Source organism: Delphinus delphis, chromosome 11, assembly GCF_949987515.2.
Source record: "Delphinus delphis chromosome 11, mDelDel1.2, whole genome shotgun sequence".
Lineage (NCBI taxonomy): Eukaryota > Metazoa > Chordata > Mammalia > Artiodactyla > Delphinidae > Delphinus > Delphinus delphis.
This window is the reverse complement of record NC_082693.1, coordinates 40,601,860-40,623,055: the sequence shown is the minus strand read 5'-3', so window position 1 is coordinate 40,623,055 and position 21,196 is coordinate 40,601,860. Positions and strand designations below refer to the sequence as shown.

At 41.3% G+C, this 21,196-nt stretch overlaps 2 protein-coding genes across 3 annotated transcripts; both read right to left on the bottom strand.

Annotated features, from left to right (window-relative positions):
- Window positions 1-771: 771 nt before the first annotated feature.
- TMT1A (thiol methyltransferase 1A) lies at window positions 772-18,533 on the bottom strand. Of its 2 annotated transcripts, none has more exons than XM_060024770.1 (3): window positions 17,678-18,494; window positions 4,700-4,969; window positions 772-1,427 (listed from the first exon to the last, which is right to left on the bottom strand). In XM_060024770.1, exons 1-2 carry the CDS (start codon window positions 18,173-18,175, stop codon window positions 4,733-4,735), a joined length of 735 nt encoding a protein of 244 aa, XP_059880753.1. In that variant the 5' UTR covers window positions 18,176-18,494; the 3' UTR covers window positions 772-1,427; window positions 4,700-4,732. The 2 variants fall into 2 exon arrangements, with proteins under 2 accessions (XP_059880753.1, XP_059880752.1); XM_060024769.2 differs by lacking the exon at window positions 772-1,427 and adding an exon at window positions 18,521-18,533 and having other exon boundaries at window positions 2,755-4,969; window positions 17,678-18,177.
- Window positions 13,163-13,721, bottom strand: LOC132433681 (ubiquitin-ribosomal protein eS31 fusion protein-like). The gene is made up of 2 exons (XM_060024771.1): window positions 13,434-13,721; window positions 13,163-13,294 (listed from the first exon to the last, which is right to left on the bottom strand). The coding sequence occupies exons 1-2, from the start codon at window positions 13,719-13,721 to the stop codon at window positions 13,163-13,165; spliced, it is 420 nt and encodes a 139-aa protein (XP_059880754.1).
- Window positions 18,534-21,196: the final 2,663 nt, after the last annotated feature.

Sequence of the window (21,196 nt, the reverse complement as noted above, 5' to 3'; positions counted from 1 at the left end):
AAGTGAAGCTTATTGAATAGTTTTATTTTTTGCTTTTGTTGACATTAGTCTGCTATGATTCATTACACCCTCAATTGCCTCAACAGATAAATAAGAATTGAATTTCAGTTATGTTAAGCTCTGTGTTTTCTAAAGCAATACCAAAGAGAAAGGCTTACGTTAGGGTCCGGAGTACAAAGGGAACTATTATGTAATGTTTGCCTCACTTTCTATTCAAGTGTGAAATAGGTAGGAATTCAGGAGAAGCAATTGGAATATCAGAACAGTTAGGAACAGAATATAATACATATATATTATATAAATATAATAAAATTTAACTGTTTTGTTTGTTGTTGTTGTTAGCCGTTAAAATAAGTGTTGAGCTCACGGACCCAGGGCCTTAACAAAATTAGGCACAAGCTGATGGAATAGTAGCCATCCCCAAATCTGCCCTTCAGGCTCTGGTGCCCAGCCCTGCCTACTTCCTTTCAGTTCCTTGAACATACTGTGTTTCTTCTTTTTATTTGTCTTTGGCACAAGCTGTTCCATGAGGCTGAAATACTCTTTATTCATCCTCTGGAATTCAGTTCACACCTCACTTCCTCAGGGAAGCCTCTGACCCTCCCCCCAGGAGGGTCACATTCCATTCTCCTGTACCCTGCACTTCTCCCTCTTAGAGAGCACTGATCACAACTGTATGCTCCACCAGGGCAGGGAACAAGTCTAGTTTATTCAGGGCTCTAAGCCAATCACTAAGAGCAGAGTACACAATAGGCACTCAGTAAATATTTGTCGAATGAAGTTCAGCATTTATTAAGCACCAAGTACCTCACTTCGTCAACTCCTCACAGTAACCCCTTTAGGTATTCTTATCCCCATTAACAGATGAGGCAAGTGACACTAGAAAAGTAACATGCCCCAGGTCACATAGTCAACGAATGGCACAGCCAGAACTTGACCCACGTCACTTTGATGCCAAAGCCAGTGTCCTTCTCTTCTTTTATTTCTCTCATTGCGTGCTATTATCCCACTGAAAAGCCAGTGTTCTAAGCGTGGCACTACGTGATGTTCCACAGAAAAGCCGGCAGAGGGTCTGATCAGAATGTAGCTTTGTACTTGTAATGCCCATTCGTAGTGTGCCTGCGTGCTTTCCCCAGTCGCAGGCTCTGCTTTCATTTGGAGGATATACAACTCTCCATGTCTCAGTCCACATGGTCTGGGTGAGCTCAGCCCTAGGGATGAAGCCCTGTGCCAATCAGCATGACCCATCCCGTTGAAATATGATGATTGATTCAGGGGTGGGCTTGTGACCTAATATTGTCAATAAGAGCCAATTGAGACTCAATCTAGAACTTTGGTTGGAGTCTTTGCAAAAGTGGACTTGATCTTTCCAACTGGCCATGGGCCCTGGAAGCATGAAGATTGGCATTACTTCAGAGACTCACCACCTGAAACAGAGAGGAGGGCAGATGTGACCCTAGACACTGTCTGGCTCCTGATAACATTATCTGAGCCTTGCTCAAGCTGTGCCTGAGGTTTTCTGCCTGAATACTTTTCACTAATTTAGTCAGTGGAGTCCTTTTTCTGCATAAGCCTTTTTGGATTGGAAGTTCTGTCACCTGCAGTCAAGGGAATCTAACCAACACAGGACCTAAAAGACACTGGACGTGTTTTGACTCTTTTCTGTTTCCATTTTGCACAGGCTTAGGTCACTTCCTTAGACTCTTTGAATGATCATAAATGTGTGTTTTCTGGGCCTGGGGAAGAAAGCAGTGAGAAGGTAGTACGGCAGCGATGCTTGTCAAAACAGGTGTTGTGGCTTTAGGAATTGTGGCCCTAGGACTTGCTCAGTAACTTGTGGAATGTAAGAAATTTCACTTACTTATTTTTCTGCATCTATAAAGAGTGAGGATAATATTTGCTACACTGGGGCTTCCCTGGTGGTCCAGTGGCTAAGACTCCACGCTCCCAATGCAGGGGGCCCAGGCTCGATCCCTGGTCAGGGAACTAGATCCTGCATGCCGCAACTAAGATCCCACATGCCAAAACTAAGACCCGGCGCAGCCAAATAAATAAATATTAAAAAAAAATTTGCTACCCTGTTTAAACGAGAGGGAGTTGATAAGAATGTGCCTAGTACTTTGTACTTTGGTATGACTCACCTTCCAATGTGGCAGTAACACTTCACCATGTCAACCTGTGGCTTTTCATATTTCTCAGTCCCTAGACTGACCTAACCAGTAGTGAGGTGGGTAAATAAGGAGGCTCCTACTTTTGGACGACCATAGAGGGAGGATATTCATGTTCCATAGCCCAGGAGGCCATAGATGCATGTCCTAACCTCACTGAAACATTAACTGTTTTCACGCTCAAGAGAGAATAGTAAGCTTTCTTTCTGCTCTATGGATTTCACAAATGCTGCGGAGCAACTAAGCCCATGCGCCACAACTACTGAGCCCTGGCGCGGCAACTACTGACGTCCATGCACCTAGAGCCTATGCTCCGCAACAAGAGAAGCCACCACAATGAGAAGTCTGTGCACTGCAATGAAGAGTAGCCCCTGCTCGCCGCAACTAGAGAAAGCCCACACGCAGCAACGAAGATCCAACGCAGCCAAATAATAAATAAATAAATAAATACATAAATAATATCTGCTAGCTGTATTTTAGAGTTACCTGGCTGTAGGAGGAAAAATCTGTGTGTTCAAATAGCTTAATTTTCCACAGTGAAGGAAAGCCCTCCCAGAGACACTAAGAAAAATGAAACCAGGCCAGCAAAGATATAAACCATTAATTTTATTTCCATTCCTAAAATGTAAGTGAATTTATTGATTTGATATTTAAAGTAGTCTCTTTGCAAAATCATCTCAGAAAATATTCTAAATTTATTAAAATGCATGCAAACTATTGCTGAAAATTCTAAGTCCTCTTATTGACCAACTTGTTTTCACAGCACTTGTGATGATTTCCCAAGGTTTCCATGGTTACAGGGAACAAAGAAATCATCTTGAGACCAGAGTGGAAATTTGATCAGACTAATCCGAACAGTATTTATCTACCTCTTTACAGACTCACAGCTTGACTATTTTGAGGCGGCTCTTACAAAGCGTATCTAGTTATTCAAGGTTTGTCTAATTACAGTGGGCCTTCTCTTTGCCTGCAATTTACTACATTCAGCAAAGTATACGTTAGATAATAAGGAAAATGAACCCAAGAACTCTAACTGCTTCATATAGTTTTATGGATATACTGAAGTGTCAAGTACAAACTTCATCTTAAGAATTGAAGACTGGAATGCAGGGAAACAAACTCTGGTGCAATACCAGAATAAACAACATAACAAAGCTGGGCAGAACTAGGTGTGGCATCCTGGTACATTAATGTTGAAAGCCAGCCCAATGATACTAAGGACAACAAATAGATTCAGATTTCTTTTTTTTTTTTGCGGTACGCGGGCCTCTCACTGTTGCGGCCTCTCCCGAAGCGGAGCACAGGCTCCGGACGGGCAGGCTCAGTGGCCACGGCTCACGGGCCCAGCCGCTCCGCAGCATGTGGGATCTTCCCGGACCGGGGCACGAACCCACGTCCCCTGCATCGGCAGGCGGACTCTCAACCACTGCGCCACCAGGGAGGCCCCGATTCAGATTTCTTTAAAAAAAAAATCTGTGCTGTTTAGGTTTGGAGTTTTCAACTAGTCAGTATTTCTTTATTTATTTTGTGAATTATTAAGATTTTTTTGGAATTTCCCTGCTGGCGCAGTGGTAAAGAATCCGCCTGACAATGCAGGGGACATGGATTCGAGCCCTGGTCCAGGAATATCCCACATGCTGCGGAGCAACTAAGCCTGTGCGCCACAACTACTGAGCCTGTGCTCTAGAGCCTGTGAGCCACAACTACTGAAGCCTGTGTACCTAGAGCTTGTGCTCCGCAACAAGAGAAGGCACCACAATGAGAAGCCCGTGTGCTGCAACTAGAGAAAACCCACGCACAGCAACGAAGACCCAACGCAGCCGAAGATAAAAAAATGAATTAATTTTATAGAAAAAGATCTTTTCACGTCTCCCTCTTCAAAGTCTTCTTTTGAGTGATTAACTGCTAATTAGCATCACCCTCTCAAAGAGAAGGTAAAATTAAAATCTGTTGGGTAATAATTTAAATAAGACAGAAAAAATTTGAAGTTACTGAATAAAGTAAGGTTTGAGGATAATGGTGGACTTCAATTATGAAAGCCCATTGTTTCCTTTAAGGGAGAGTTCAAAGCTGTTTTGTTTTGTTTTTGATTCTTTGGCAGACAATAGAAAATAGCTAAATAGGTTATAACATAAACTTTTAGTGATGAAATTCAAATTTACCTAAAAAAGGGGGTTCCCTTCTCCCAATTAGTTGTGTGTGTGTGTGTGTGTGTGTGTGTGTGTGTGTGTGTGTGTGTGTATGGCTATGTTGCGTCTTCATTGCTGTGTGCAGGCCCTCTCTAGCTGTGGTGAGCAGGGGCTCTAGGTACACGGGCCTCAGCAGTTGTATCCATGGCCTCAGTAGTTGTGGCTCGTGGGCTCCAGAGCACAGGCTCAACAGCCGTGGCACATGGGCTTAGTTGCCCCACGGCACGCGGGATCCTCCGGACCAGGGATCGAACCTGTGTTCCCCACATTGGCAGGCAGACTCTCAACCACTGCACCATGAGGGAAGTCCCCCAATTAGCATTTTAAGTGTAAAACCCAAACCTTAAATTATTCGAGCCCTTCAGGTTTCAACTTCTATTTCACAGCATATCCGTAGATGTGAGGGCGCAGGAGCTCCCAGGACAGGGGGGCCTGTAAGTGCTGCAGCTTCAGCTTGGAGAAGCGGGCCCACTCCAGGGCCTTCCAGCTCTCTCTGGTCAGGTTGCATCCATCAAACAGAAGGTACCAGACAGGAGTCAGGACCTGTTGCCAGAAGTAATTCCAGGTTGAAGGCTTAGCTGCTACATGCTCCATGAAATAAAAAGCTCCTCCCTGAGAAAGAAAAGAAAAGAAAAAAAAAAAAACACATCAAGGATTTTAGTTTGGGGGAAAAAATTTATAAGATGATTTTTTAAAAATTAATTAATTTTTTTATGGCTGCACTGGGTCTTTGTTGCTGTGCGCAGGCTTCCTCTAGTTGCGGTGAGCGGGGGCTACTCTTTGTTGTGTGCAGGGGCTTCTCATTGCGGTGGCTTCCTTTGTTGCGGAGCATGGGCTCTAGGCGCATGGGCTTCAATAGTTGTGGCTCATGGGCTTTAGAGCACAGGCTCAGTAGTGGTGGCGCATGGGCTTACTTGCTCTGAGGCATGTGGGATCTTCCCGGACCAGGGCTCAAACTCGTGTCCCCTGCATTGGCAGGCAGATTCTTAACCACTGGACCACCAGGGAAGTCCTATAAGATGATTAAATGTCAGATTTCAGTGGCCCCAAAGGCCAACTTCATGAGAAGACATGGAGAAATTCAAACTTACTACGATACTATTCTGGTTAATAGTGTCATCTTCTGTCAGATTTTATACAGAGTTGCCAATCTATATTTTCTGTTCATAAAGGTAATACATAATAATAGTTAGAATTTGAAGCAGTTACTGCATGCAAGACCCTGTCTGTAAGGCCTATCACATGTTAACTCAATCCTTACAATGTACTTATTTGGTAAGCATTATCATTCCTATGTTCTACAGATGAGGAAACAGAGTCACATAGAAAATAAACAACTTGCCCAAGGTCATACAGCTTACAAATGTCAGAATCAGGTTTTTACCTTGGGTGGTCTGGCTCCAGAGGCTGGCAATACTGTCTCACCAATATTATTTTAGAAAATTCAGAAAATACAGAAAAGTTTAAAAAGAAAAACAGTCAATCATCTTTCATCACCTCGAGACAACTACTGTTAAGATTTTGTGGAAGATGGTGGAGTAGAAGGACATGCACTCATTCCTTCTCGTGAGAGCACCGGAATCCCAACTAACAGTCATCGACAGGAAGACACTGGAATGCACCAAAAAAGATACCCCACATCCAAAGACAAAGGAGAAGCTGCAGTGAGATGGTAGGAGGGGTGCAATCAGAATAAAAGCAAATCCCATAACCACTGGGTACGGGTGACTCACAAACTGAAGAACACTTATACCACAGAAGTCCACCCACTGGAGTGAAGATTCTGAGCCCCACGTCAGGCTTCCCAGCCTGGGGTGTCCGGCAATGGGAGGAGGAATTTCCAGAGAATCAGACTTTGAAGGCTAGTGGGATTTGATTGCAGAACTTCGACAGGACTGGGGGAAACAGATTCCACTCTTGGAGGGCACACACAAAGTAGTATGCACATCAGGACCCAGGGGGAAGGAGCAGTGACCCCATAGGAGACTGAACCAGACCTACCTGCTAGTGTTGGAGGGTCTCCTGCAGAGGCAGGGGGTGGCTGTGGCTCACCACGGGGACAAGGACACTGGCAGCAGAAGTTCTGGGAAGTACTACTTGGCATGAGCCACCCCCTCCACCACAGTCTGCCATTAGCCCCACCAAAGAGCCTGTAGCCTCCAGTGCTGGGTTGCCTCAGTCCAAACAACCAACAGGGAGGGAACTCAGCCCCACCCATCAGCAGACAAGCGGATTAAAGTTTTACTGAGCTCTGCCCACCAGAGCAACACCCAGCTCTACCCACCACCAGTCCCTCCCATCAGGAAGCTTGCACAAGCCTCTGAGATAGACTTATCCACCAGAGGGCAGACAGCAGAAGCAAGAAGAACTACAGTCCTGCAGCCTGTGGAACAGAAACCACATTCAAAGAAAGATAGACAAGATGAAAAGGCAGAGGGCTATGTCCCAGATGAAGGAACAAGATAAAACCCCAGAAAAACAACTAAGTGAAGTGGAGATAGGCAACCTTCCAGAAAAAGAATTCAGAATAACGATAGTGAAGATGATCCAGGACCTCGGAAAAAGAATGGAGGCAAAGATCGAGAAGATGCAAGAAATGTTTATCAAAGACCTAGAAGAATTAAAGAACAAACACCTAGAAGAATTAAAGAACAAACAAACAGAGATGAACAATACAATAACTGAAATGAAAAATACCCTAGAGGAATCAACAGCAGAATAACTGAGGGAGAAGAACGGATAAGTGACATGGAAGACAGAGTGGTGGAATTCACTGCCACAGAACAGATTAAAGAAAAAAGAATGAAAAGAAATGAAGACAGCCTAAGAGACCTCTGGGACAGTATTAAATGCACCAATATTCACATTACAGGGGTCCCAGAAGGAGAAGAGAGAGAGAAAGGACCCAAGAAAATATTTGAAGAGATTATAGTCAAAAACTTCCCTAACATGGAAAAGAAATAGTAACCCAAGTCCAGGAAGTGCAGAGAGTCCCAGGCAGGATAAACCCAAGGAGAAACACGCCAAGACACATAGTAATCAAATTGACAAGAATTAAGGACAAAGAAAAATTATTAAAAGCAACAAGGGAAAAACAACGAATAACATACAAGGGAACTCCCATAAGATTAACGGCTGATTTCTCAAAAACTCTACAAGCCAGAAGGGAGTGGCATGGTATACTTAAAGTGATGAAAGGGAAGAACCTATAACCAAGATTACTCTACCCAGCAAGGATCTCATTCGGATTCGATGGAGAAATCAAAAGCTTTACAGACAAGCAAAAGCTAAGAGAATTCAGCACCACCAAACCAGCTCTACAACAAATGCTAGAGGAACTTTTCTACATGGGAAACACAAGAGAAGAAAAGGACCTGCAAAAACAAACCCAAAATAATTAAGAAAATGGTAATAGGAACATACATATCAATAATTACCTTAAATGTGAATGGATTAAATGCTCCAACCGAAAGACACAGACTTGCTGAATGGATACAAAAACAAGACCCATATATATGCTGTCTACAAGAGACCCACTTCAGGACACATACAGACTGAAAGTGAGGGGAAGGAAAAATATATTCCAGGTAAAAGGAAATCAAAAGAAAGCTGGAGTAGCAATACTCATATCAGATAAAATAGACTTTAAGATAAAGACTGTTACAAGAGATAAGGAAGGACACTACATAATGATCAAGGGATCAATCCAAGAAGAAGATACAACAATTATAAATATATATGCACCCAACATAGGAGCACCTCAATACGTAAGGCAAATGCTAACAGCTATAAAAGAGGAAATCAACAGGAAAACACAATAATAGTGGGGGCCTTTAACACCTCATTTACATCAATGGACAGATCATCCAGACAGAAAATTAGCAAGGAAGCACAAGCTTTAATTGACAATAGACCAGATAGATTTAATTGATATTTATAGGACATTCCATCCAAAAACAGCAGATTACACTTTCTTCTCAAGTGCACACAGAACATTCTCCAGGATAGATCACATCTTGGGTCACAAATCAAGCCTTGGTAAATTTAAGAAAACTGAAATCATATCAAGCGTCTTTTCCAAGCACAACACTATGAGATTAGAAATAAATTACAGGGAAAAAACGTAAAAAACACAAACACATGGAGACTAAACAGTACATTACTAAATAACCAACAGATCACTGAAGAAATCAAAGAGGAAACCAAAAAATACCTAGAGAAAAATGACAACGAAAACACGATGATCCCAAACCTATGGGATGCAGCAAAAGCAGTTCTAAGAGGGAAGTTTATAGCAATACAATCCTACCTCAAGAAACAAGAAAAACCTCAAATAGTCTAACTTTACACCTAAAGGAACTAGAGAAAGAAGAACACACAAAACCCAAAGTTAGTAGAAGGAAACAAATCATAAAGATCAGAGAAGACATAAATGAAATAGAAACAAAGAAAACAATAGCAAAGACCAATACAACTAAAAGCTTGTTCTTTGAGAAGATAAACAAAATTGATAAACCTTTAGCCAGACTCATCAAGAAAAAGAGGGAGAGGACTCAAATCAATAAAATTAGAAATGAAAAAGGAGAAGTTACAACGGACACTGCAGAAATACAAAGCATCCTAAGAGACTACTACAAGCAACTCTATGCCAATAAAATGGATAACCTGGAAGAAACAGACAAATTCTTACAAAGGTATAACCCTCCAAGACTGAACCAGGAAGAAATAGAAAGTACGAACAGACCAATCACAAGTAATGAAATTGAAACTGTGATTAAAAGTCTTCCAGCAAACAAAAGTCCAGGACTAGATGGCTTCACAGGTGAATTCTATCAAATATTTAGAGAAGAGCTAACACCCATCCTTCTCAAACTCTTCCAAAAAGTTGTAGAGGAACACTCCCAGACTCATTCTACGAGGCCACCATCACCCTGATACCAAAACCAGACAAAGATACTACAAAAAGAGAAAATTACAGACCAATATCACTGATGAATATAGATGCAAAAATCCTCAACAAAATACTAGCAAAGAGAATCCAACAACACATTAAAAGGATCATACACCATGATCAAGTGGGATTTATCCCAGGGATGCAAGGATTCTTCAATATATGCAAATCAATAAATGTGACACACCACATTAACAAATTGAAGAATAAAAACCATATGATCATGTAAATAGATGCAGAAAAAGCTTTTGACAAAATTCAACACCGATTATGATAGAGACTCTCCAGAAAGTGGGCATAGAGGGAACCTACCTCAACATAACAGAGGCCATATACCCACAGCAAACATCATTCTCAATGGTGAAAAACTGCAAGCATTTCTTCTAAGATCAGGAACAAGACAAGGATGTCCACTCTTGCCACTATTATTCAACATAGTGGCAAGGAACTCCTAGCCATGGCAATCAGAGACGAAAAAGAAATAAAAGGAATACAAATTTGAAAAGAAGTAAAACTGTCACTGTTTGCAGGTGACATGATGCTATCTATACATAGAGAATCCTAAAGATGCCACCAGAAAACTACTAGAGCTAATCAGTGCATTTGGAAAAGTTGCAGGATACAAAATTAATGCACAGAAATCTCTTGAATTCCTATACACTAACAACAAAAAAATCAGAAAGACAGATTAAGGAAACAATCCCATTTACCATTGCAACAAAAGGAATAAAATACATAGGAATAAACCTACCTAAGGAGGTAAAAAACCTGCACTCAGAAGACTGTAAGACACTGACGAAAGAAACGAAAGATGACACAAACAGATGGAGAGATATACCATGTTCTTGGCTTGGAAGAATCAATATTTTGAAAATGACTATACTACCCAAAGCAATATACAGATTCAATGCAATGCCTATCAAATTACCAATGGCACTTTTTACAGAGCTAAAACAAAAAATCTTAAAATTTGTATGGAGACACAAAAGACCCTGAATAGCCAAAGCAATCTTGAGGGAAAAAACCGGAGCTGGAGGAATCAGACTCCCTGACTTCAGACTATACTACAAAGCTGCAGTAATCGAGACACTATGGCACTGGCACAAAAACAGAAATATAGATCAATGGACAGAATAGAACGCTCAGAGAGAAACCCATGCACCTATGGTCAACTAATCTATGACAAAGGAGGCAAGAATATACAATGGAGAAAAGACAGTCTCTTCAGTAAGTGGTGCTTGGAAGACTGGGCAGCCACATGTAAAAGAATTAAATTAGAATACTCCCTAACACCATACACAAAAATAAACTCAAAATGGATTAAAGCCCTAAATGTAAGACCGGACACTATAAAACTCTTAGAGGAAAACGTAGGAAGAACACTCTTTGACATAAATCACAGCAAGATCTTTTTTGACCCACCTCCTAGAGTAATGGAAATAAAAACAAAAATAAACAAATGGGACCTGATGAAACTTAAAAGCTTTTGCACAGCAAAGGAAACTATAAACAAGACGAAAAGACAACCCTCAGAATGGGAGAAAATATTTGCAAATGAATCAACAGACAAAGGATTAATCTCCAAAATATATAAACAGCACATGCAGCTCAATATTAAAAACACAAACAACCCAATCAAAAAATGGGCAGAAGACCTAAATAGACATTTCTCCAAAGATGACATACAGATGGCCAAGGAGCACATGAAAAGCTGCTCAACATCACTAATTAGTAGAGAAATGCAAATCAAAACTACAATGAGGTATCATCTCATGCTGGTTAGAATGGGCATCATCAGAAAATCTACAAACAAAAAATGCTGGAGAGGGTATGGAGAAAAGGGAACCCTCTTGCACTGTTGGTGGGAATGTAAATTGATACAGCCACTATGGAGAACAGTATGGAGGTTCCTTAAAAAGCTAAAAATAGAATTACCATATCACCCAGCAGTTCCACTACTGGGCATATACCCAGAGAAAACCATAATTCAAAAAGACACATGCACCCCAATGTTCGTTGCAGTACTGTTTACAATAGCCAGGTCATGGAAGCAACCTATATGCCCATCGACAGACGAATGGTTAAAGAAGATGTGGTTCATATATACAATGGAATATTACCCAGCCATAGAAAGGAATGAAATTGGGTCATTTGTGGAGACGTGGATGGAGCTAGAGACTGTCATACAGAGTGAAGTAAGTCAGAAAGAGAAAAACAAATATTGTATATTAACGCATTTATGTGGAATCTAGAAAAGTGGTACAGATGAACCGGTTTGCAAGGCAGAAATAGAGACACAGATGTACAGAACAAACGTATGGACACCAAGGGGAGAAAGTGGGGGTGGGGGCGGTAGGATGAACTGGGAGATTGGGATTGACATATATACACTAGTATGTATACAATAGATAACTAATAAGAACCTGCTGTGTAAAAAAATAAAAAGCAAAAAAGCAAAAAAAAACAAAATAAAATTTTGTATATACATTTATATATTTTTTTTTCTAAAACTAGGATTGGAATATACATTCTGTTTTATAATCTGTTTTATTTTATTTATGTATTTGAGTATTATTCTAAAAGATGGTTTAAAAAACCTTTATGCAATATTTCACACCACTGAAGTTACCATCTCTTTTTTTTTTTTTTTTTTTTGCGGTACGCGGGCCTCTCACTGTTGTGGCCTTTCCCGTTGCGGAGCACAGGCTTCAGACGTGCAGGCTCAGCGGCCATGGCTCACGGGCCCAGCCGCTCCACGGCATGCGGGATCCTCCTGGACCGGGGCACGAACCCGTGTCCCCTCAACGGCAGGCGGACTCTCAACCACTGCGCCACCAGGGAAGCCCTACCATCTCTTATTTAACCATTCTCATTTAGGCTATTTCCAATTTTACATTGTTATAAATACTGTTACAGTGAACATCCTTATCCATAAATCTTTGTGACCATCTATAATTATTTCCAAATAAATAACTTGCTAAAAAGTGGAATTGCTGAATCAAACTTCTGTGCCTTTTTAAAGCTTTTGGTACAGGTTGTCAAATTGCCCTTTGGAAAAGTTGTAGCAGTTTGCATTCATGCTAGCAATAGATGTGAATGCCCATTTCCAATAAACTCTCATCAGTACTTTTTTCTCCTATATCTTTGTCAATTTGATGTGTAATATGGTATTTTTGATAACCTGCATAGCTTTAATATTCGTAATCGTAACATCTTTTACTAAACCTTATTGATTATTTGGATTTCTTGTTTTCTGATTTGTCTGTTAATGTCCATCCATTATCAGTTTTCTTCTTTTTTCTTTTCTTTATTTATTTGGTTGTGCTGGGTCTTAGTTGTGGCAGGTGAGCTCCTTAGTTGTGGCTCGCCGGCTCCTTAACTGTGGCATGCTCACTCTTAGTTGCGGCATGCATGTGGGATCTAGTTCCCTGACCAGGGATTGAACCTGTGCCCCCTGCGTTGCGAGTCTTAACCACTGTGCCACAGGGCAAGTCCCCACTATCGGTTTTCTAATAGGCCATTGGTTTTTTTCTTACTGATTAGTAAGGGCTTTTAGTATAATTAGACTACATAGACTACAGATGTTTTCCCTTGTTTGTTGTTTGCCTTTTAATTACAATTTTTTAAACTTCCCCTTTTATTAAAAAAAAAATCTTTAAATTCATCTGAGTATTGTTCTTAGGCTCTGCTTTGCAAACCTGTGGGTGTCTGAATCCATACCTAGTACTGCCTGGGACTAAATAACCATGTCTTATACTTTTTTTTTTTTTAGTTCATTAGTTCATGTCTTTTATTAACCAATATACAATAACCTGTCTTCTGGTTTGTTGAAACAATAGGTCAGACAACATTTGTCACAATAGGTTTGTCAAAGTGGCTGGCCATAAAAACTCCACACCACATTTATCTGAAGGGCACTCCCGATGAAGGTGACTGCTTTTGCCATTCTGATCCACCTTACAGTATTTCAGGACAGCCAGCTTAACCTTTCTCTCTCTCTCTCTCTTTTTTTTCTTTTGGCCATGTGGCTTGTGGGATCTTAGTTTCCCAATCAGGGATCGAACCTGGGCCCTCCGCAGTGAGAGTGCAGAGTCCTAACCACTGGACCGCCAGGGAATTCCCAACCCTCTTTCTCTTATGCTTGTTCTTCTTGGGAGTGGTGTAAGACTTCTTCCTTTTCTTAGTACCAGCACGAAGTCTCAACAGAAGATGAAAAGTAGACTCCTTTTGAATGTTGTAGTCAGACAAAGTACGTCCATCTTCCAGTTGCTTGCCAGCAAAGGTTAGTCTTCGCTGGTCAGAAGGAATTACTTCCTTATCTTGGATCTTGGCCTTTACATTTTCTATTGTATCTGAGGGTTCGACCTCGAGAGTGGTGGTCTTCCCTGTCCGGATCTTCATAAAAATCTGCATCCTGGTGGCGGCACCACCACAGGTGGTGGATCCAAAAAGCCTATGTCTTATACTTTTGTGCCATTGTCACAGGATGTAAACGATAGGATTTATTTTATTAAAATACTGAATCATCTAAAAGTGTTACTAAATTCATGGTTATATTTTGTCATTAGGTATTTTATTTGGTCAGTGGATGCTGTGTGTAAATTACTGTCATATAGGAGTTAGTAACTGCTGCTTTCATCTAGGACGGTCCTATACTTATGGGTCAAGTCTGGACACAGTAGAGGCTACACATTATTAAGGAGTCTTCAGAAGTTTTCTACTTATCTACCTCCGGGGTGAAGGGGGAAACGGACCAATGATTACCTCCCAGACCCAGGGTGACCATCCCACTCCTTAGCCTCTTCTAGCCTCCCTAGTGTTGGCTATCCCAGGCAGGGTTTAGAGATGGAGTTCCTCCAAATCTATGGGTAAGTGTAAGACCTGTGTTCAGGAATGGAAAACTTGACATTTCCTGATTGAAATATTTTTTTTCCATAGAAGAGGACAGGAGAGAAGAGGTGATCCAGGCCTGGGGAGGTTGCTGATGCCCTCTGGGTTACACAGGTTAAGCTAGAGATGCCTGTTACCCACTCAGGTGACTGTCGAGTAGACAGCTGGGTATGAAGATCTGGGGTTAGAAGAGAGATCTGAGCTTGATACTTAGATTTGGAAGCCATTTGTGTATGCGCGGTAATTGAAAACATTGGGGGTACATGAGATTGCACAGGGCGTGTATATAAGTGAAATGAGAGCTAAAAAAGAAACTCCAGCGTTTAGGGGATGGGCAGAGGAAGAAAAGCCAGCAAAAGTGGTAGAAATGTTGAAGTCAGATAAAAAGCCCCAGTGACAAGCACTGTGGTACAGTGATAAGAATATTTGCATTAAAGTCAGACATAGTGGCTGTGTAACTTGAGGCAAGTTTCTTAACTCCTCTGGGTCTGTTTCCCCAGTCCAACATGAAGGCAATACCTGCTTTAAAGGACTGTTTCCTACATGAGAATGTAGGAAAGCTCTTGGTTCTGTTCAGCAGAGAATGGGTGCTTCGGAGGAGCTAAGGAAGACCACCAAGAATATGATCCCCTAAGGGCACTCTCAGGGCTTAAACCAGAGATGACCGTTACTTGCTTTGCAGAGGTGTTGTGAGATTAGTAACACTGTAAGCAAAACCTCTAACTGTGCCCAGTCTTAGGACACAAGAACCCAGGATTTGAGTATCAGAATCAGACTTTTTTCAGTTACTACTTTGACGTTGGCCTATCCTTGAGCCAAAGACAGAATTACAGTTGGCCCTCAGTATCCGCAAGTTCTGCATCCTTGGATTCAACCAAATGCAGATCAAAAATGTTTGGAAAAAATCCAGAAAGTTCCAAAAAAGCAAAACTTGAATTTGCCACATGCTGGCACCTGTTTACATAGCGTTTACATCGTATTAGGTATTATAAGTAATCTAGAGATGATTTAAGGCATATGGGAGGATGTGCATAAGTTATATGCAGGTACTGCACCGTTTTATATAAGGGACTTAAGCTTCTGTAGATTTTGGTATCTGTGGAGGGGACAGGGAGGGACCCCGAGGAAATTGAGGGATGACTGTATATTAATTGCCTCTAAACACTATCTTCAAGTCCTTTTCTTCCTGAGGAACTTCCTCTGTTAGAAAATAAAACTGGGGATTACAGAACATCCATTTCCTCTAGTATAGTAAATTCAAATGTTAAGATACCCATACTTGAGACTCCCCTGGTGGCACAGAGGTTAAGAATCCGCCTGACAATGCGGGGGACATGGGTTCGAGTTCTGGTCTGGGAAGATCCCACATGCCGCGGAGCAACTAAGCCCGAGTGCCACAACTACTGAGCTTGTGCTCTAGAGCCTGTGAGCCACGACTGCTGAGCCCGCATGCCACAACTACCAAAGCCCACGCGCCTAGAGTCTGTGCTCCGCAACAAGAGGAGCCACCCCAATGAGAAGCCTTCACGCTGCAACTAGAGAAAGCCTGCGCACAGCAACAAAGACCCAACGCAGCCAAAAATTAACAATAAATAAATTAATTTAAAAAAGATATCCATACTTTATGTTCACCTATGTTTAGAATAAAACTATTTTAAGCTAGTTTTTAAACAAACAATAAAGGTAATATGTGAAAATTACATATAGGTATAAAGAATTTCAAACTATACAGAGAGGTATAATATGAAAAGTAATTCCTTCCCCTCATCCAATTCCCTTCCCAAGAGGTAACCACTGTTAATAGTTTCTTGTGTATCATTCCCATTAACATAAATACTTATATAGGTATATTCTCCCACACACACACAAATGGACTTATACTGTATATAATATTCTATGCTTTCATTGCTTTTTAATTTAACACTGTCTCTTGAGGAGATAGTTTTTTCATATCAACATAGGTAACTCTTCCTTGTTCTTTTAACAGCTGCACAGAAATCCTTTATACGATGCGACAATTTACTCAACAGCCTCCTACCTCCTATTGCTGGATGTTTAGGTTATTTCCAGTTTGTGGTATTACAAATACTGTAATGAATATTTTCTCATGTGAATGAGTTTTTGCACATTTGTGCAGTATAGCTATAGGATAAATTCCTGTTGGATGAAGGAGGAAGTGTCCTTGAAAATTTGATATTATCAAATTGCCCTCCAAAGAGGGCACTTCCTCCAACTGGGGTAATCCAGTCCCCCAGACTCACCCCAACACCATATTGAACTTAAAAGTCTCTGACAGTGTTAGGTAAAAATAGTATCTTGCTTTAATTTCTTCTTAATTGAAGTATAGTTGATTTATAATATTATATTAGTTTCAGGTGTATAACAGTGATTCAGAATTTTTATAGATTATACTTCATTTAAAGTTATTACAAAATAATGGCTATATTTCCCTGTGCTGTAGAATATATCCTTGTTGCTTATTTATTTTATACGTAGTAGTTTGTATCTCTTAATCCCACATCACTACCTTGCCCCTCCCCACTTTCCTCTCCCCTCTGGTAACCACAAGTTTGTTCTCTATATCTGTGAGTCTATTTCTGTTTGTTATATACATTCGTTTGTTATATTTTTAAGATTCCACGTATAAGTGATATCTTGCTTAAATTTGTTCTTTTATTGTAAGACAACATTTATATCATATATTGGCTATTTTTATTTATATTTCTGTTCCTGTGCTTTGCTTACTTTTCTCTTTTTTAAAAAACTGATTTAAGAATTCTATTGATCTTGACTTGTAATGTCTTTTATTTTTTTATTAAAATTTTTTTTATATTTATTTAGTTTTGGCTGCCCTGGGTCTTTGTAGCTGCACGCAGGCTTTCTCTAGTTGCTGCGAGCGGGGGATACTCTTCGTTGCAGTGCAAGGGATTCTCATTGCAGTGGCTTCTCTTGTTGCAGAGCATGGGCTCTAGGCGCACGGGCTTCCGTAGTTGTGGCACGTGGGCTCAATAGTTGCGGCTTGCGGGCTCTAGAGCGCAGGCTCAGTAGTTGTGGCACACGGGCTTAGTCACTCCGTGGCATGTGGGATCTTCCCGGACCAGGGATCGAACCCATGTCCTGCTTTGGCAGGCAGATTCTTAACCACTGGACCACCAGGGAAGTCCTGTAACGTCTTTTAATATGAAGTTAACGCATTATCTATCATCCTTGGCAAATACTTTTTACAAACTTTTTTGTACTTTAAGTTTTTTTACACTCCTTTTTTTTCTCTGCAGGAGTTCTAAAATTTTACATATTCATGTATTATCAATCTTTTCCTATATAGCTTCTTTTCCACTCTAAGATTTTTTAAAAAATTCGGCAGTGTCTTCTCTAGTAGTTGTACTTTTTATGTTAGGGTGTTTGATCTACCTGAAATTGATAGGGCTACCCTTGGTGATAGTGGTTACTACTAACCAGCCCTCACACCCTGTACTCACCGGCCTCAGCACCCTGCACACTTCCTGGAGGATCCGCTCCTGGTTCTTCACGGAGCACAGGACCAGTGTGCAGACCACCACATCCATGGAGTCGTCGGCCACCTGGTGCAGGTCCTCCCCGGCAGCCACCAGGAAGGGCTCAAACTGCAGGTGTCGGTTCTCAGCAATGCTCTTGATCAAGAACTTCTCAAAGTTGGGGTTGGGATCAATACAGGTCACCCGGCATCCAGGCGGGTAGAACTTGAAGTTGGGCCCTGTGCCGCAGCCCAGCTCCAGCAGGGAGAGCTTCCCGGAGGGGCCTGCGAACTCCTGTAGATTGCTGAAGAGCTCCTGCTTCTTGCTCGCCATCCGTTCGTTGTACATCACAGTAAACCTTGCCAAGAAGTAGGGGAGCGATTTTTTGCATATCCAGTTCCACAGGCCCAGGAAGTCCAGCAGGTACACGGGAAATGCCAGGATGCAGACGGCCAGCCGGAGGATAAAAATGGTCAGCGCCATCACTCAGAAGAGAAGAAAACAGATCAGCAGTTAGAGGCCTGACTCCTTTAATTGCAGGAAGTAGGTTTCTGGCCACATTCCAGAGCCAATCAGCTGCAGAGGAAAGAGCTGGTTGTGCTGGAGAGACGCAGCTGCAGTAAAATCTCGGGCGAGAGGCCCATTTCACCCAGTTAATAGATGTTTGCCAAAAGTTGCCTCATAGCTTACTTTTCATGAGGTAAAATGAGAAGGTTCTCAGCTTTTCCTTAGAAGGAAGGCTGATTACAACCCATTATTACAAATCTATTCCTGCTTGGAGACTACTGCAAGTTTCCTGCTGAAGTTTTAAATGCACAGCATACTTACAGCCTGTCTGGTTCTCCAGTGACCTCTGCTAAGAAAACAGAATCCGTGGGTGGAGCCTGGTTAACCCACACCAGAAAGCCACTGCCAAAGCCCATTTATTACGTGACCCCTCCTACTTCCCTTCCATTCCGCCCTCATGTTTTTTTAAACAAATTTTTTTTTCTGCTGATTTTATTTATTTTTTGTCTCTTGTGGATGCCTTTTTTTTGGCTGCATTGGGTCTTTGTTGCTGCATGTGGGTTTCTCATTCCAGTGGCTTCTCTTGTTGCAGAGCACGGGCTCTAGGCGCGTGGGCTTCAGCAGTTGTGGCACACGGGTTCAGTAGTTGTTATAGCAGCCTATATTTTGAAAAGCATTTCCCTCACCCCCTTTTTTTCTTCAGTCTCTGTAGGCAGTATTTTCGTTTTCTCCTGGGGTGTTTACATTTCAAAGACATTCACAACTTCAGGGACAGAGAAAGAATGACGTTTTTCTCCTAGGAGTTTTGGGGTGTATTTCTCTATTATCAGAAGTCTAGGGTGACTACTATTTAGATTTTTTCTTTGTATTAGGGGTTGGGCAACATGAGGCACTCTGTTTCAATCACCACAACATCTTCCCCTTTGCTCTCCTCACTTTCCCAGGGATTCTACCTCTTAGCATCCTAATCAGGCTTTCTCACAAGTACTTGGACCTTAATCTGCAGTAGCTTGTGCCCTCCTAGCTTTGCAAAATGGCACATGAAGGTCTCCAACTTATTATTCTGCTCTTGTACCTTGTCTGCCAGCCCCGAAGCTAGCAGAGTAGTGGACAACTGCATGTTCTTCTCTAACTTCAGCTCTTCTTCCAACTGTCTAACTCAAGCTTCAGCCTCTATTTGGGCATCAGTGGCCACAGAACTGCCCACAGTAGAGGACAGCCCACCGCAGCAGCCATTTGTTTCCCTTCTTTGCCACAGTGTGCTCTGCTCAGTTCCTCAAACAAATGCATCAACCCACCCGGCTTTTTCAGGGTGCCCCTGTACTCACACATTGGTCCACAAGCATCTAACATACAGGCCACCCCTCCTGACATAGAGGTTGATGTCTAACTCAGGATATTATCCTCAAATGCCTCTTGCCCAGGGCTTGTTTCTTCAGTCTCCTGGCTGCCTTATCAGTTGTTAGTTCACAACCTGGCTGCTGTACACCCTGAGCAAGGAGAGACTGAAGAAAGAAGCAGACCACTCCAGATTGGTAGCTGGCAGGTTTAATAAGAAGGGGGCTTCCTTATGAGGCTTGCCTTAGATGGCCACGAGATGAGTAGATCTCCACGCCCACCACCAGAATCATAAAAGTTTAGATAGAGGCCTTAACTGGGATCTGTCACCTCCACAGTCCAATGGTCTCAACACCTTACTCTCTCAAAGCTGTATCCTTGGAACAGCTCCCATTGTGGGGACAGTGGTAAGAATGGACATTTCAAGGGCAGTTGAGGGAATGAGGAACCTCTGATTGCCTGAGTCCAGCCCATCAGTCAATCACTGATTACGTCCTCTTGATGACCTCCTCCAATATACTTTGTGTCCTTTTTTTTTGACCACACCCCGGGGCATGCAGGATAATAGTTCCCCCACCAGGGATCGAACTTGGCCACCCCCACCCCCCGCCCCCCGCAGTGGAAGCACGGAGTCTTAACCACTGGACAGCCAGGGAAGTCCAGTTTGTGTCCCTTTTTTAGTCAGTTTATCTAGAGGTTTTTCACTTGTATTGATCTTTTCATAAAACTAGCTTTTAAGTTTTGTTAATTTTTCTCTAGTGTTTGTTTTCTATTTCATTATTTCTGGACTTTATTATGTTTTTTTCTACTTACATTGAATTTAATTTGATCATCTTTCACTTCTGAAGTTGAAAGCCTTAATAATTGATATAAGCCCCCCTTGCCTCTTCTAATGTAAGTATTTGAAGCTATAAGTTTTTCTTATAGCACTGTTTTAGGTGGATACACAAAGTCTGATGTACTGTGTTTTCATTTTCATTCAATTTAAAATGTTTTCTAATTTTCCTTGTGATTTTTTTCTTTGACCCCATGGATTATTTAGAAGTTGTTTAAATATTTGGGGCTTTCATAGGTATCTTTGTATATTGATTTCTAATTTAATTTTATTGTCACAGAACATACTATGTGGGCTTCAATCTTTTGAAGTCTATTTAAATTTGTTTTATGGCCCAGAATATATTTTTTCTCAGAAAGTGGTCCCTGTTCATTGAAAAGAATGTGTATTCTGAAGTTGTCAGGTGTAATGTTCTATAAATGTCAATTAAGTTAAGGTAGCTGAAAGTGTCATTCAGATCTTCTGTATTCTTATTATTTAGTTGCTCTGTCAATTATAGTGAGAGATGTCTTACATCTACAATTATGATTGTGAATTTGTTTTTCCCTTTAGTTATTTCAGTTTTTGCTTCATGTATTTTGAGACTCCATTATTAGGCACAAATACATTTATAATAGTTGTAGCTGCCTGATACATTTCCTTTTCATCATTATGAAGTGTCCTTCTTTGTTTTTAGTGTTTATTTTTGTCCTGAAGTCTATTTTGTCTGGTATGTATTTAGCCACTCCGTATGCTTTCTAATGTTTCCTCTTTCCAACTTTATTTTTTATTGGAGTATAATTGCTTTACAATGTTGTGTTGGTTTCTGCTGTACAATGAAGTGA

Excerpts from the sequence above, each read along its gene's own strand:
- TMT1A (XM_060024769.2), bottom strand. The coding sequence starts at position 18,175 with ATGGCGCTGACCATTTTTATCCTCCGGCTGGCCGTCTGCATCCTGGCA. Across the intron at positions 4,970-17,677 it reads TGTGCAGGGTGCTGAGGCCG|GGAGGAGCTTTTTATTTCAT; the intron begins GTGAGTACAGGG and ends TTTCTTTCTCAG.
- LOC132433681 (XM_060024771.1), bottom strand. The coding sequence starts at position 13,721 with ATGCAGATTTTTATGAAGATCCGGACAGGGAAGACCACCACTCTCGAG. Across the intron at positions 13,295-13,433 it reads ACAAGCATAAGAGAAAGAGG|GTTAAGCTGGCTGTCCTGAA; the intron begins GTTGGGAATTCC and ends AGAGAGAGAAAG.